The following is a 13,140-nucleotide window of genomic DNA, read 5'->3' on the forward strand; positions in this document are numbered from 1 at the left end:
TCTTAGTAGAAGCTTATGGGAAATATATGTCCATGCTTCCTCTCTAGTGACATCCTCTCGGAAGATATTAAACCACAGATGTCCCTCCTCTCTCCCCTAAAACTGGCTACAGCAGAACGGGAGAATGAAAGAGGCTGCTGCAGACTTTGGAACCATTTTTAATGTATGGAAGCCGGTAGCAGGGCAATGCTTTGTGTTTAGGAATATCATGGATTATGTCTCCAGAAGACTAAGATAAAGGTGACAGGATTATCCAGAAAGGAGAACAAGAGAAATCAGGCCTGGAGTGTAGACTTGAGAAATCTCCAAACAGACGTAGTAGCTAAGAATGGATGAGATCCCTTTAGGGAGGGAGAGAGTCTAGGCCTTATGGAGGGGTTCTAGAGAGAGGAGAAAAGGTAGATGAAGGAAAGGAATGCTGTCTGTATAATGAATAATTCTAGAACGAATGAAGGGATATTTTGGAAATGGAATTTAGTATGACAACGAAAGCCCTTCTCATGGCACTACTGTCCAGTGGTGGTGATCCGGTTGTTGAACTCCCTTCTCCATTGTGGAACTGGCCATGTGCATTCATGTGGCCATGCCCCTAGTAGTACCAGAGCCTGCTTCTGTATCTCTCAATTTGTAGCATGGAACCTGCTTAGTGTCTGATGCACACAGTGCTGTGTAGATACACTAGAGAGAAGTCTGGGGCTTCTATAGTCATGTGTCTTGAGGCTAAAGAACCAGGAATAGGTCTGGGGAGATGGCTTAGCTAGCAAAGTGCTTATCATGCAAGCACAGGGACCTGAACTTGGCTCCCATTACCCATGAGAAAAGCTGACTGTGACTCTACAGGTCTGTCACTCAGTGCCGGGGAGGTAGAGCTGGGCGGGTCCACTGGTCAGCCAGCCTAGGTGAATTATTGAGCTTCAGAGTCAATGTGTGACCCCGTCTCAAAAAAAATAAGGCTCCCACATGCATGAACACACTTGCATGCATGGCTGCACATACATGTGCACACATTCACACAAGCACATTTGTGTAACACACAAGCCACAACAATCCATGGCAAAATCGTGGCTCTAGAGCAGCCATGTTATGACTTCCCAATTTCTGGGTAAAATCTTCTAGAGTCTGGCTCCGGCAGGTCTGCTTCCGTGAGGACCAAACCCTGCCTCTCCTGGATGAACATTTAGCATTTGACTTTCTTGCCATCCAACACCACTATTGAGCTGGCCCTTAGTCTGAACTGGGATTAAAGAAGAGATGAGTTATATAATTCCTGAGCTAGACACTGTGTTTTTGATCCTCTGAAATCTCCTTCTAGCTTGAGCGTGGTTATAATGTAAGTATGAGGAGCAGATACACAAAAATTGAGCCCATCCCAATTCCCTCAGGCTATACCAAACTCTTTACTCACAAGTGTAGGACTTGACCACCAAATAGAAGCCAGCTGATCACCAGGCACCTCTCCTCGTCTGCAAGACCCTGAGAACAAGGCGGGTACCCAGAAGGCAAACCCGGGGACATTCGTTTCCTTTGGATCACAGTGACAGAGTTCCCCGGCTGAGCAATGTGAAGGGGGAAGGGCTGATCTGGGCTCACAGTTTCATCACAGAGGAGACATGGTGGGGATCAAGGTGTGGGGAGCACATGACCAAAGCTTGTTTTTATAGCAGCAGATCAGGAATCTTCTCGGCTTTCTCTGCCACTTCTTTCCTGCCACAGTGGACGAGACCCCCCAACTGTGAGCTAAAAGAAATCTTGAATGTTCTTCTATCAGGTATTTTGACACAGCAACAAGAAAATAACTAATACACTTCGCTCAGGCAGCTGAGTCAGGGAGCTCACGTCTGTAAGGATTCAGTTTTGCGCCCCCTCCATATACGTGAGAAAACCCTTGCCTCTTCTTTTTGGATTCAGTCCCCTAGAACAAAAGCAGAAGATGGAAAACAATTAACTCTCTATTAACGATTAAAATGGCCTTATGATCTTTTCCCTTCAATAACAAAAGTCGTACTTGTCCAACTTTTGTGGCGGCCTTAAGAGCATGAGATGAATGGAGACTCAGAGATTGCGTCACTCTCTCTGCCTGACAGACGAGAGCTCCACGTCCTCTAACTATTTCCTGAATATACAATCTAAGTCTTTGGTAAACTGTGTTTATTTCTTACATAATAGTCCAACAATTTCACATTGAGTGTGGCTTTTTCTCAGCCTCTGTGTTCCCCTCGTTGATGGTTCCAGCATTCCACATCCTGGGACTCTAGAGTGAGAACCCAAGCGTAGACACACACCAGAGAAACAGGAACCATGAGAATGCAAGACCTAAGGGGAAGTTGAATGGGGCATAGGCCAGTCGAATGGCTCAGATGCAGCTGCAGAGTTAGACATCAAAAATCTGCAGAATGAAAGAGGCAGGGGTCCACAGCCCAAGCCTGCAGCTAGGCAGTATAGCCTTCGGGATTCAGAACAGACACTAGGGACCAGGTATTTCATAATTTCAGTCAGGACGCTTGTCAGGTTGATACCAGGGAGGTTTGTACGTCATGGAAACCATGTGTGTGTTTAGGTGTGTGTTTCTTTGTGTGTATGTGTGTGTACAGATATATGTAGGTAATATGAAGTATCTTTCTTAGTCACCCTCTACCTTATATTTTTGAGACAGGATCTCTCACTGAGCCTTGAGTCACCAGTTCTGCCTCACGGATCCTCCTGTCTCTGACTGCCCTGCAATGGGGATTCAAGCATATGATGCCTCGCCCACATCTTTTCATCAATATTGTGAAATCTAAAGTCGTATGCCCATACTTTCACAACAGGTACTTTACAGGCCAAGCCATCTGCTCATCCCTAAGCAAATTTCTCTTGATAGCACTCTGCTGAAGAAAGACGCCATACCCAGGGAAGGCTACCCACAGCCTTGAGTGAATGACTTTTGCATGTTTGAGAGAAGAATTTGAAGGAGGAAAGCTTTATGTTCATAATTCAGACAGTTCCGTTCCCAGTGGCTACGCTGATCCTAAGCCTCTGCTGAGGTAGTGTCAAAGCAGCCAGGAGCACTGGGAGGAGGAGAAGTGAAAGAGACTGGGAATAGGCCCGACCTTCAAATGTATGCCACCCTCACCTATGGCCAGTTTCTCCGACCAGGGCCCACTTCATAAAGTTCCCATAGTCTCCCAAAATAGTGTCACCAGCTGGGGACCAACCATCTAATAAAGAAGCTTGTGGAGGGTATCTAATATTCAAACTGTAACAAGTCTAAAGATAAAGATGGGCTGTATTTTTGATAGGACAAACAAGACCATATGGTCAGGCTAAAATCTGGCTAGGGCGAGAGCTATGAAATTGACCATGAGAATAAGTTGTCATAAGCATTAACCTTCCACAAAAAGGGAACCAGGGAAAGGAACCTATTTTCAGTTCTAGGGAATGCACACACACACACACACACACACATACACACACACACACACATTCTCAGTTAGTAGAGTGCTTGCCAACGTGACAAAGCCCTAGCTTTGATAACCAGCGCTGCATAAAACCGAGTATGGAGGTGTACCTCTCTAATGCCAGCACTCTGGAGGTAGAAGCAAGAAGATCAAAAGTTCAAGGTCATCCTCCTCAGCTACATGAGTTTGAGGACAGCCTGGGATCCATGAGACCTTGTCTCCAAAGCAGAACTGTTAGGATGTTTGAATATTTGACATATCCAATATGAAAGCCATGGATATTCCCAGCATGTTGTCAAGATGTAAAGAAATATTACTGGCAAAGCACTTTCTAGAAATATGTACCATGACATCATTAGGTTAATGTTTGACACATTTGTTGAAGCAAAGTCAAAGCAATAGAAGCTTGTCTTAATGAGAGCCAGAAGGATGATGAGACAATCTGTCCCTCACATTACGATGATGTCATTCAAACACAAAGACTAAAAAGATCGAGTTACACTTATTTTGCAGAAATTATTCTAGGATCTAAACATTTTCAGCCTTTAACAAATGTTAAGGCTGAATTTAGGCAGAATTTTATGTCCAACTGTCGTTCTAGCTTAGACTCGGTCCTGAACCGATTTTGACATTCAGACCTGGGCAGAGGAGAAGGCTCAGTGCTTAATGGAGAGACTGCTTTCTGAAATGTACTCCACTTCAGGAGATGCTCACAGTGGAGTGAGGCTGAAAAGGAAATCAGCACAATGATGGCAGCACATCCCATAATCCCTGCACTCAGTGAGCAGAGGCAGACGAATCACACTGTTCTCAAACGCTTGGAGACCTGACGGCTTTTAGTCCACGCTATCCATTTCAAATGTGTTTAAAATGCATCTGGATCTGAAGTCCAGTGCATCTTGGGGGCATCCGTTTCCTCCACTGCTTCTCAGTCATGGGGGTGTATGTTTTTTTGATTACCATTCCTTTCTATGGTTCTGATCAGACTTCCACAAAGTCTTTGACCTCTTTGTGGGATTACTTTAAACTATGCCCTTTAATTTTTTTTTCTCTTGGGTTGGTTCAAAACGGGCCATGGGGAACCAATTAAATATAAAGTGTCAGCTCCTTGGTAAACATTTTAGAATGAGGTGTGTGGGGGGTGACTAACTGGGGGAGACAACACTGTCATTGTACTGAAAACACAGTGTGGCTAATAACTCATTCCCTTGAACTTGGGTTCATCCATGATGTCACAGGTTTTCCTTGCCCTTGCCCAGCAAACTAGGACTTGTGGTACAAAAGGCTTCTGTGTCGGTTCCTATGTGCTTTGACACAGATGCAGAGCTATCTGAGCAGAGCTGTGTCAGTGGGTACCCTGATGGAAGTACTGGGGAGGAGTGGGCAGCAGCTGGCCTTGGCATGGGCTCCACTGACCTCTCTTTGAGGGTCTTATTGGACATTGATGTCATTCACTGCACAATAGCAATCATAGGGAATTGCTTCCGTCTTTGAGGACTGTGCCAAGGGCCTGCAGCTGCATGGATGCAGTTTTGTTGGAAAGATGAACAGGAAGAGAAATGCAAGCTCTAACGTTTGTCTCTCAGTGTAGCTTAGTACAAGACCTACAGTGTGCAAGACAGAGCTGTCTCTAAATGTTGCCTTCCATGAATGAACAGGGGGCTGATGTATAGGAGCCCAGCTCGACTGTCCATGGGTACCATTGAGAAGACCAAAGGATGTTCCTCATCTACATCCATTGGAACAAGAAGGACCCCTGCCATCCATAGGAACGGGGGGAAGATTTGAAGCCAAGGGTGTGCTTTGGTTTATCTAGATCCTGGCTAGTGCCTGCATGAGTTTCATGGAGCGTGAAAGATTTACTTCATAGTCAGCCTAAGGCAGACCTGGAACAGATTTCTAAGATGTTGTTTTTAAAGAAAATGGTTCATTCTTCTTTTAATCCAGGGAGAGTTCACACAGGACGAGGAATTTGTCAGAATAAAATACTGTTAAATAGAGAATAATCTTTAACTTTTGAGATCTTAAATAGTGATGGGATTTCTGTGGGAGCCCCTCTGAAATTCCCCCAGGCAGCTCTAATGGGACTGGAAATGGAGGGACTATGGGCTGCTGGCCCTCCTTCCCTGGGTTCACATGAGGGTAAGTCATAGCTGAGGCCTTACAAGGTAATGAGGAATGAGTAGTAACTGAGCCAAGAGGAAGGTAGGGAGACCGAATGACTACAGAGAACATTCGGCACGATGGGGAAAATACCCACAAAGGAGACAGGCTGATTGCTCCCAAGGTTTTTAGGATACTGCTTAAGAGTCCCTAGAGATACCAGCAGCTAAACAAACAGCTATTTTTGACAAGGGCCCATGAGTCACAGCCTAGCCAGCTCCACATCCCTCAGAGCTGTGGATTTGAGCTCCCAGAGACACAGCCTAAATAACGAGAATACCTGGTTATTGACGTTCTCTGCCAGGGCCTTACAGACCCTTCAGGGGTCTAGATGCTTGGATAGGGAAGGACTCCTGATGACTTGTGTTCATGCCTGGTGAGCTAGCTGTCAATCAAAACAAAATCAGTGATCAAACAAACAAAAGAAAGCAACAAGAACAATAGCAGGATGATCCGTTTTCTGCACGAGGCCACCATGTGCGTGCTGGGGCTCCCCATTCACAGGGGCAGAGTACAGACATCTAACTACGTATTCTTATTGAAGCTTGTGCCTCAACCATCATGAGCCTACTGCTCACATCTCAGTGACTTGTGACTTTGCTCAGTGTTCTCTGATCGTGGTCCCTGAATTAGTTTCTTTTCCTGTTGCTGTCTGGATAAAGCACTCTGACAAAAACAGCCAGAGACAGAAGGGTTTCTTCTGGTTCATACATAGTTCACGGGTGCAGCCACCATGGCAGGCTGGTCAAGCGGCAGGAGCTTGAAGCAGCTAATCACATCACGCCCATTGTCAAGAAGCAGAGTGAGGGAGGCTTGTTATGCTTGTTATGCTCAGTTCTCTTTCTCCATTTTTACAGTCCTGACTTCCTCACAGTGAGTGGGTCTTCCCACCTCAACACATAATCAAGATAATTACCCATGGGCATGCCCAGAGGCCCATCTCCCAGGCAATTATAGATTCGGTCAAGTTAACAATGGCCACTAACTACCACAGTTCCAAAAGATCAGTTTGGTTTTCTCTCTTGCACTCATTGCATTCCCTAACAAAACTGCCTGTCTTTTTTTCTCTCTGTTCCTAAGTCCATTTATTTTTCTCTTCTTTTTTTTGTTGTTGGTCTCCCTCCTGTACACACAGAGAGACAGGAAAGTTTCTGAAGGACCATGGAGCACGCAGCATTTTACCAGTGGTTACTCCTAGCTGAGTGGGATTGTGTGAGCTTTACGTTTTTCTTCTATTCCTTTAAAAATGAGGAACAAAGCTGGGGTGGTGGTGGCTCATGCCTTTAATCTTAGCACTTGGGAGGCAGTGGCAAGCAGATCTCTGTGAGTTCAAGGCCAGCTTGGTCTACAAAAGCTAGTTCCAGGACAGGCTCCAAAGCTACAGGGAAACCCCATCTCGAAAAAACAACAAATAAATAAATAAATAAGGAACAAGATGGCATGGTAACATAACACCTTTAATCGAAGAACTCGGAAGTCAGAGGAAAGAAGGAAAAGGGGCTGAAAGAAATCTCTGCAATTCTGAGTTAGCCAGATAACTAGGGATAAATAGTGAGACTCAAGAAAATGAAGAATAGGAGATGAAAGGGGAGGAGGAAGAAAAGGAGGAGCTGGCACCACTGCCACCACTACCAGGCATGCTGGCACATGCCTGGAACCTCAGCACTGGGGAAGTTGAAGTAGGAGAATCCATGAGTTGGAGGCCAGTCTGAGCTGTATATTAGATTCCAGGCCAGCTTGGACTACGTAGTGAGACATTGTCTCCAATAAGGTATGCGAACAGGTATCTAAGTTATTAAACAGAATAAAAGACAAGAACAAATGGAGAACACTCTGCTTACTGAAATCCCAGCATTGAGTGCTGAAGAACTTGGGACTTGCAGGTAGGGCAGGAAGAAAGCTGGACACAATATCCACCTTCCATAGCTGGACTTCAGGGATGCTGAAGGTTCCTTTGCTTGGGAGAGAGAAAGAAGAGCAAAGAGTGGAGGATCTGAGGAAGAAGATAAAGTTTCCAGTTTCACCAAGTTGAGTCTGAGCTGCCCAAGGGTCCTGCCTGGAGAACTGATTGGCAGGTTGTCCTGAATTTAGAGACAAGTACATTCCATAGGGGAATCTGGAAATCTGGGAGGTGAGGATTGGTGGTTACACCCTGAATATTGATAAATCTGCTGGCGTGTGGAACTAAGACTGAGTTGGAGATTTGGCTTTAAAAGTCATTCTATGGCTCTTCCATCAAAGGGACAAGAGGACGTGCTGGGGGGAAGACCATGGAATCACCAGTGTGGGAGGGAACCTCCGGAAACCAGAGCTCCCTCATGGCAGAGCATCTCACAGATGTCTCTGAGGCAGTGCTGGCTTGTTGGAGTGTGGGTTCTGTGTATTGCCTCAGGACACTCAGCCATATTTCCTGGGGATGGGATTCAGGACTGAGAAAGGGAATGTAAACCCTCTGCATGAAGAAAAGGCCTTGAGCTGGGAGAAGCCAGAAGAGGGAAGAGGCAGAACGGGGGCTGTCCTAACTTTATGAGGGACGATTAGTGTTTCCTTGCTTCCCTTTTCCTGGAAGAACTGGGAGTGGGAGGCAGCCCAGGGAAGGATAACGAGATGGGCTGAAGGAACTGTGCCATTGTTCTCATTCCTGGCTGGATATGGAATTCCTGCAGTGCTTTCTGCAGGGATGCTATAAAGGATGAGTTCATTAGCTGCTACCAAAAACTGAACTGAAAGAAACAGCCTGGCAGGAGAACTGGAAGGGCTCCCGAAACAAGCTGCACACTGGAAAGGCTCTCAGGATACTTGGCTTCCAGCGGTTTGGAAACTGCAGATGCCACTGTCTTGGATGCCAGTGTGGGCCCTGGCATGAGACTCCCTGCGTTTTAATCCACCGTCCTGTGGGGTGTGATTCTTAATCCCTCCACACCGCAGCTGCATCGTTTGTAAAGTGGGAATACTGATAGAGGCCTTGCCGCAGGTGACCGTGAGCTGGCTGATCATCTTGCCTTCAGCATGCTAGCTAGTGGGCATTGATACTCGCTGCTAATATTGCCACCGTCACTGTCTTCTCCATACGTCTAGTGATATCTTTTTTTTTTTTTTTTTTTTTTTTTTTTTTTTTTTTTTTTTTTTGGTTTTTCGAGACAGGGTTTCTCTGTAGCTTTTTTTAAAAGCCTGTCCTGGAACTAGCTCTTGTAGACCAGGCTGGCCTCGAACTCACAGAGATCCGCCTGCCTCTGCCTCCCGAGTTCTGGGATTAAAGGCGTGCACCACCACCGCCCGGCTACGTCTAGTGATATCTTTAGACTCTGCTGTTTTCCCAGTCTTTCAGAATGAAGAAATGGTGCGAAGGTAAGGAGCACTAATGCAGCAGGGATCTCAAGGGAGCTGAGCAGACACACGCTCTGAATAGAAGCTCTCCATTCATAAGCTCTGTGAGAGAGGGTGTAATGGAGAGTTTTAGCATAGACACACCCAGTGGACTTTGGAGGTTCCTTCAGGGTACATACAAGAGTTAGACTGTGAGATCTTAGAGTAGGCACTGGTTCTGGGAATGGAAAGATGGCAGGGGAGTGAGAAAGAGGGACACACACAGAAGGGACAATTTGAAAGTGGTGGGGGTTTCCCAGGGGTGGAAAGAACAGTACTGTCTTGATCCAGGCTATGCAGCAAGTCCCACAAAACCCAGGGAAAGGCCGGCGGGATGCTAGAGCAAACATGCATTCTATACCGTGCATTATTCTGTAAACATCCCCCTACACACACACACACACACCAGAAGCCACTGGTTCTCTGTATTCTCCTTGCATTTCCTGGAGGGAACCACATAATAGTAAACCCAGTATAACATTGACCATCTTCCCTACTCCCTTCCAAGCACCTTTCGTTGTGTCCCTGATTTAACCTTCATGATGGATGGGGCAGGCACTGTTATCCTGAGTCTGCTGACAAGATAGCCTAGGAGCAGCATTGTATGCCATGGAATGTCCTGTACAGGGCTGAACCGAGGGTAAATAATATGCCCAGAGCGATTGCTATGGTGACTGTGTAATGCGGGTCCTTAACTTCATACACCAAACCTCTTTAAATGTCTGATGGCAGTGCTCACGAGGCCTGGCAGCCTTTGTCTCTGCGTGGTTATACAATCTCTTCTCCAGGCTTCAGCTGTTTCTCGGATTCTTATGGTTTCAAGTTACCTTTATCCAGTTATCACCCCTCAAATTCGCTTGGCCTCCTTCTTTGCTATGCTTGAGGTGTTTGCCTTCTTAGCCCTTTTGCTTTCTGTTCTCTATGCTACCTAGTTCTGTCTGGAATCTGGTCTTGGATTCCTCTCCTCTCTTCCCCTCCCCTTTCTTCCCCTCTCCTCTTTTCTCCTCATCCTCTTATCTTTTCTCTCTTTCCCGCTCTCTCTCTCTCAGCTCTTAGAGACAAAGCCTCACCATGTAGCTCAAACTGGCCTTAGCCTCCGTTCTGACACGAGCCCTCAATGCTGGGGTTAAAAGTGCACCACCATGTCCAGCTTCAAATTCATCTCTTTATAGAGTATCCCCCATGCCACTCTGTTTCAGAGATTTCATAATATTTTAAAATTCCATGATAGCAGCACAAGAAATGACTCAGTGGATAAAGGCTCTTGCCACCAAACCCAATGACCTGAGTTCAATCCCTGGCACCTACATAGTGGGGAGAGGGAATTGACTTTTGAAAATTATACTTTGATCTCTACACATGATACTGCACAAGCACACACAACTAATATGCCCACATAAATAAATAAATGTCATAAAAGTTTGTAAAATAATATTGTCTTAGTCAAAGTTCTATTGCCATGAAGAGACACCATGAACATGGCAACTCAAATAAAAGAAAGTATTTAACTGGGGCTGGGTTACAATTCAGAGATTTAGAGTTAGATTTTAGATTTTAGAGTTAGATTTAGATTTTTTAGATTTAGATTTTAGATTTAGATTTTTAGATTTAGATTTTTTTAGATATAGATTTTAGATTTAGAGTTAGATTTTAGATTTAGAGTTAGATTTTAGATTTAGAGTTAGATTTTAGATTTAGAGTTAGATTTTAGAGTTAGAGTTTAGAGATCATTGATATCATGGAAATTAGCATGATGTTATACAGGCAGACATGGTGCTGGAGAGTAGCTGAGAGTTCTACATCATGATACATAAACAGCAAGAAGAGAGAAAGAGAGAGAGAGAGAGAGAGAGAGAGAAAGGGGGAGAAAGAGAGAGAGAGAGAGAGAGAGAGAGAGAGAGAGAGAGAGAGAGAGAGAGAGAGAGAACACTCCACTGAGCCTAGTTTTAACTTCTGAAACCTCAAAGCCTACCCCCTAGTGACACACTTTCTCCAATAAGGCCACACCTACTACAACAAGGCCTATGGCAACCATTTTCATTCAAATTAATACAAATATACTTATTATCTTTAATTTTATAATTTGTTACTTATTATATAATTCATTCATCACTACACCTGTGTCTGCCACTTCCTGAATGTTACTGGGTGATAGGGTAATGAGTGAATCCCACCTGCAGAAACCTTAACATCTGTTCCAGGAAAAAGACATAAAACAAGCCATCATTACTCTGAAATGTGCTTTATAACAGCAGTATGGTAAATTGAGGACCAGTTTAGAGGAAGGAAGGGCAGGTCTCTTTGGAACAGTGAGGACAGTTTTCTTTCTTTCTTTTTTTTTTTTTTTTGTCATGGGAAAAATGTTTATTTTGAAACCTTTTTAGTTTAGAAATACAAAACCTCTTGTGGAGGGGAAAAGGAGAGAAAAACACAAAGTATACAGGCAACTTTTTACTTCATAAGCTTCTCACACCCTCATTTGTTCCTAATTCCAGCGAAGCGAAAGCACTCAGCCACCCACAATAATGTTATTAATAGGGATATGGATCAGTTTCACAAAGAAGCCAATGAATCCCATGATAGCAAATCCTATGGCTGTGGCCATGGCAATCTTCTGGAATTCTTTTCTGTCGGGCTTGGTGCATCTTTTAACCAGCCGAATTGAGTCCTTTACGAACTGCCGACTTGGCTCAACAAACTGCATTACCTGATCCATGACTGATTGCGGGACGGCGGCTTGAGAAGGTAGAGACACGTAGCTTAGGAGAGGACTCGACAGTTTTCATAGTGAGAATTTAGCCCATCTTTCTGGGTACTTAACAATGATGAGTGGCTTCTTAGGTGAAATATAGGGACAAAACAATGTGGAAGAACATTCTAGCTCAAGAGAATGGTGGTTGGGACCTGTGCGTAGCTCAGAAGGTTATTAAACTTAATAACTTGAGTTCAACCCTCAGGACTCATATGGTGTGATGTGGGACAATAGTTTGTACCCTATCACTTGTATTTTAAATAAATGCTGATTGGCCAGTAGCCAGGCAGGAAGTATAGGTGGGGTGACCAGGCAGGAAGTAGAGATGGGGCAACAAGAATTCTAGGAAGAGTGAAGTTTTAGTCTGCAGTCGTCACCCAGGCAGAGAGGAAGCCAGACACAGAGCAAGCAAGACGTGACTGCCTCACCGAAAAAGGTCCCAAACCACATGGATAACACAGACAAAAATTATGGGCTAATATAAGTTATAAGAGTTAATAAGAAGCCTGAGATACTAGGCCAATCAGTTTATAATTAATGTAGACCTCTGTGTGATTTCTTTGGGATTTAACAACTGCAGGAACCGGACAGGACAGAAACCTCAGTCAACAATGGTGGAAAGAGATAACTTCCACAAAGTGTCTTCTGACACCCACTCGTGTGACATGTCAAGTGTGCATTCACATACATACACATACACACAGACACACAGATACACACTCACTCATATACAAAATCAAACCTCAGTTTGAAAGGTTTAGGAAAGAATGTGAAGATGCATTGATCTGATTCACCATGCCTGGTAGCAGCATGAGATCTAGTATTGAGTAAAACATTCATTCATGTCTCCTGTTCAGTTGACACATATTTATACCATGTTCCAGCCAGTGACAAGTGTCCAGATGTGACCAAGTTGAGTTTTGTCTCTTCCTAGACCAGGGAAGCCCTCGTCACAATTCTCAATGACCTCCGACCCCAGGACCATTTCAATATCATTGGGTTTTCCAACCGGATTAAAGCGTGGAAGGACCACTTGCTGCCAGTGACTCCCGATAACATCAGGAATGGCAAGCTGTACATCTACCACCTGTCTCCCACTGGAGGTAAGAACGATTTCTCCCAGCCTTTCTTCCCAGCCTTGACAGGATCAGAGGTTTGTTTTCTGCAAAGAAACAAGGCTTTGAGAGTTGAAGCTGATACTAACAAAGAAAGCAATGATAACAATATACTCAGGTGCCTATATTTCTTCAAGTTTGTAAATTCTCAACCCCTAGACCTTCAGTCAGGTTATAATTGGAAAAATCCATCCCCTTTTTGGATCCTGAACAAGGAAACTGGTCTTGGTAAATTGTTCTTAGTTGGAGAATATTTTTTGGTTTATTTTTAATCTACTTGTATGCACCTGTTTCTATAAATTGATGA

General features: G+C 44.5%; 2 protein-coding genes across 2 annotated transcripts in view; one reads left to right on the forward strand and one right to left on the reverse strand.

Annotated features, from left to right (window-relative positions):
• Itih5 (inter-alpha-trypsin inhibitor heavy chain 5) overlaps nt 1–13,140 on the forward strand; it is a 97,764-nt gene that overhangs the window by 67,136 nt on the left and 17,488 nt on the right. The window contains exon 8 of the mRNA XM_038333708.1: nt 12,653–12,821. Coding sequence (XP_038189636.1) covers nt 12,653–12,821 — 169 coding nt within the window. The remainder of the gene's footprint in view (nt 1–12,652; nt 12,822–13,140) is intronic.
• Nucleotides 11,316–11,733, reverse strand: LOC119816761 (protein transport protein Sec61 subunit gamma). Its single transcript, XM_038333707.1, has one exon. The coding sequence runs from the start codon at nt 11,680–11,682 to the stop codon at nt 11,476–11,478; it is 207 nt and encodes a 68-aa protein (XP_038189635.1). The 5' UTR covers nt 11,683–11,733; the 3' UTR covers nt 11,316–11,475.

The sequence above is a fragment of the Arvicola amphibius genome, chromosome 6 (assembly GCF_903992535.2).
Source record: "Arvicola amphibius chromosome 6, mArvAmp1.2, whole genome shotgun sequence".
NCBI classification, from domain to species: domain Eukaryota; kingdom Metazoa; phylum Chordata; class Mammalia; order Rodentia; family Cricetidae; genus Arvicola; species Arvicola amphibius.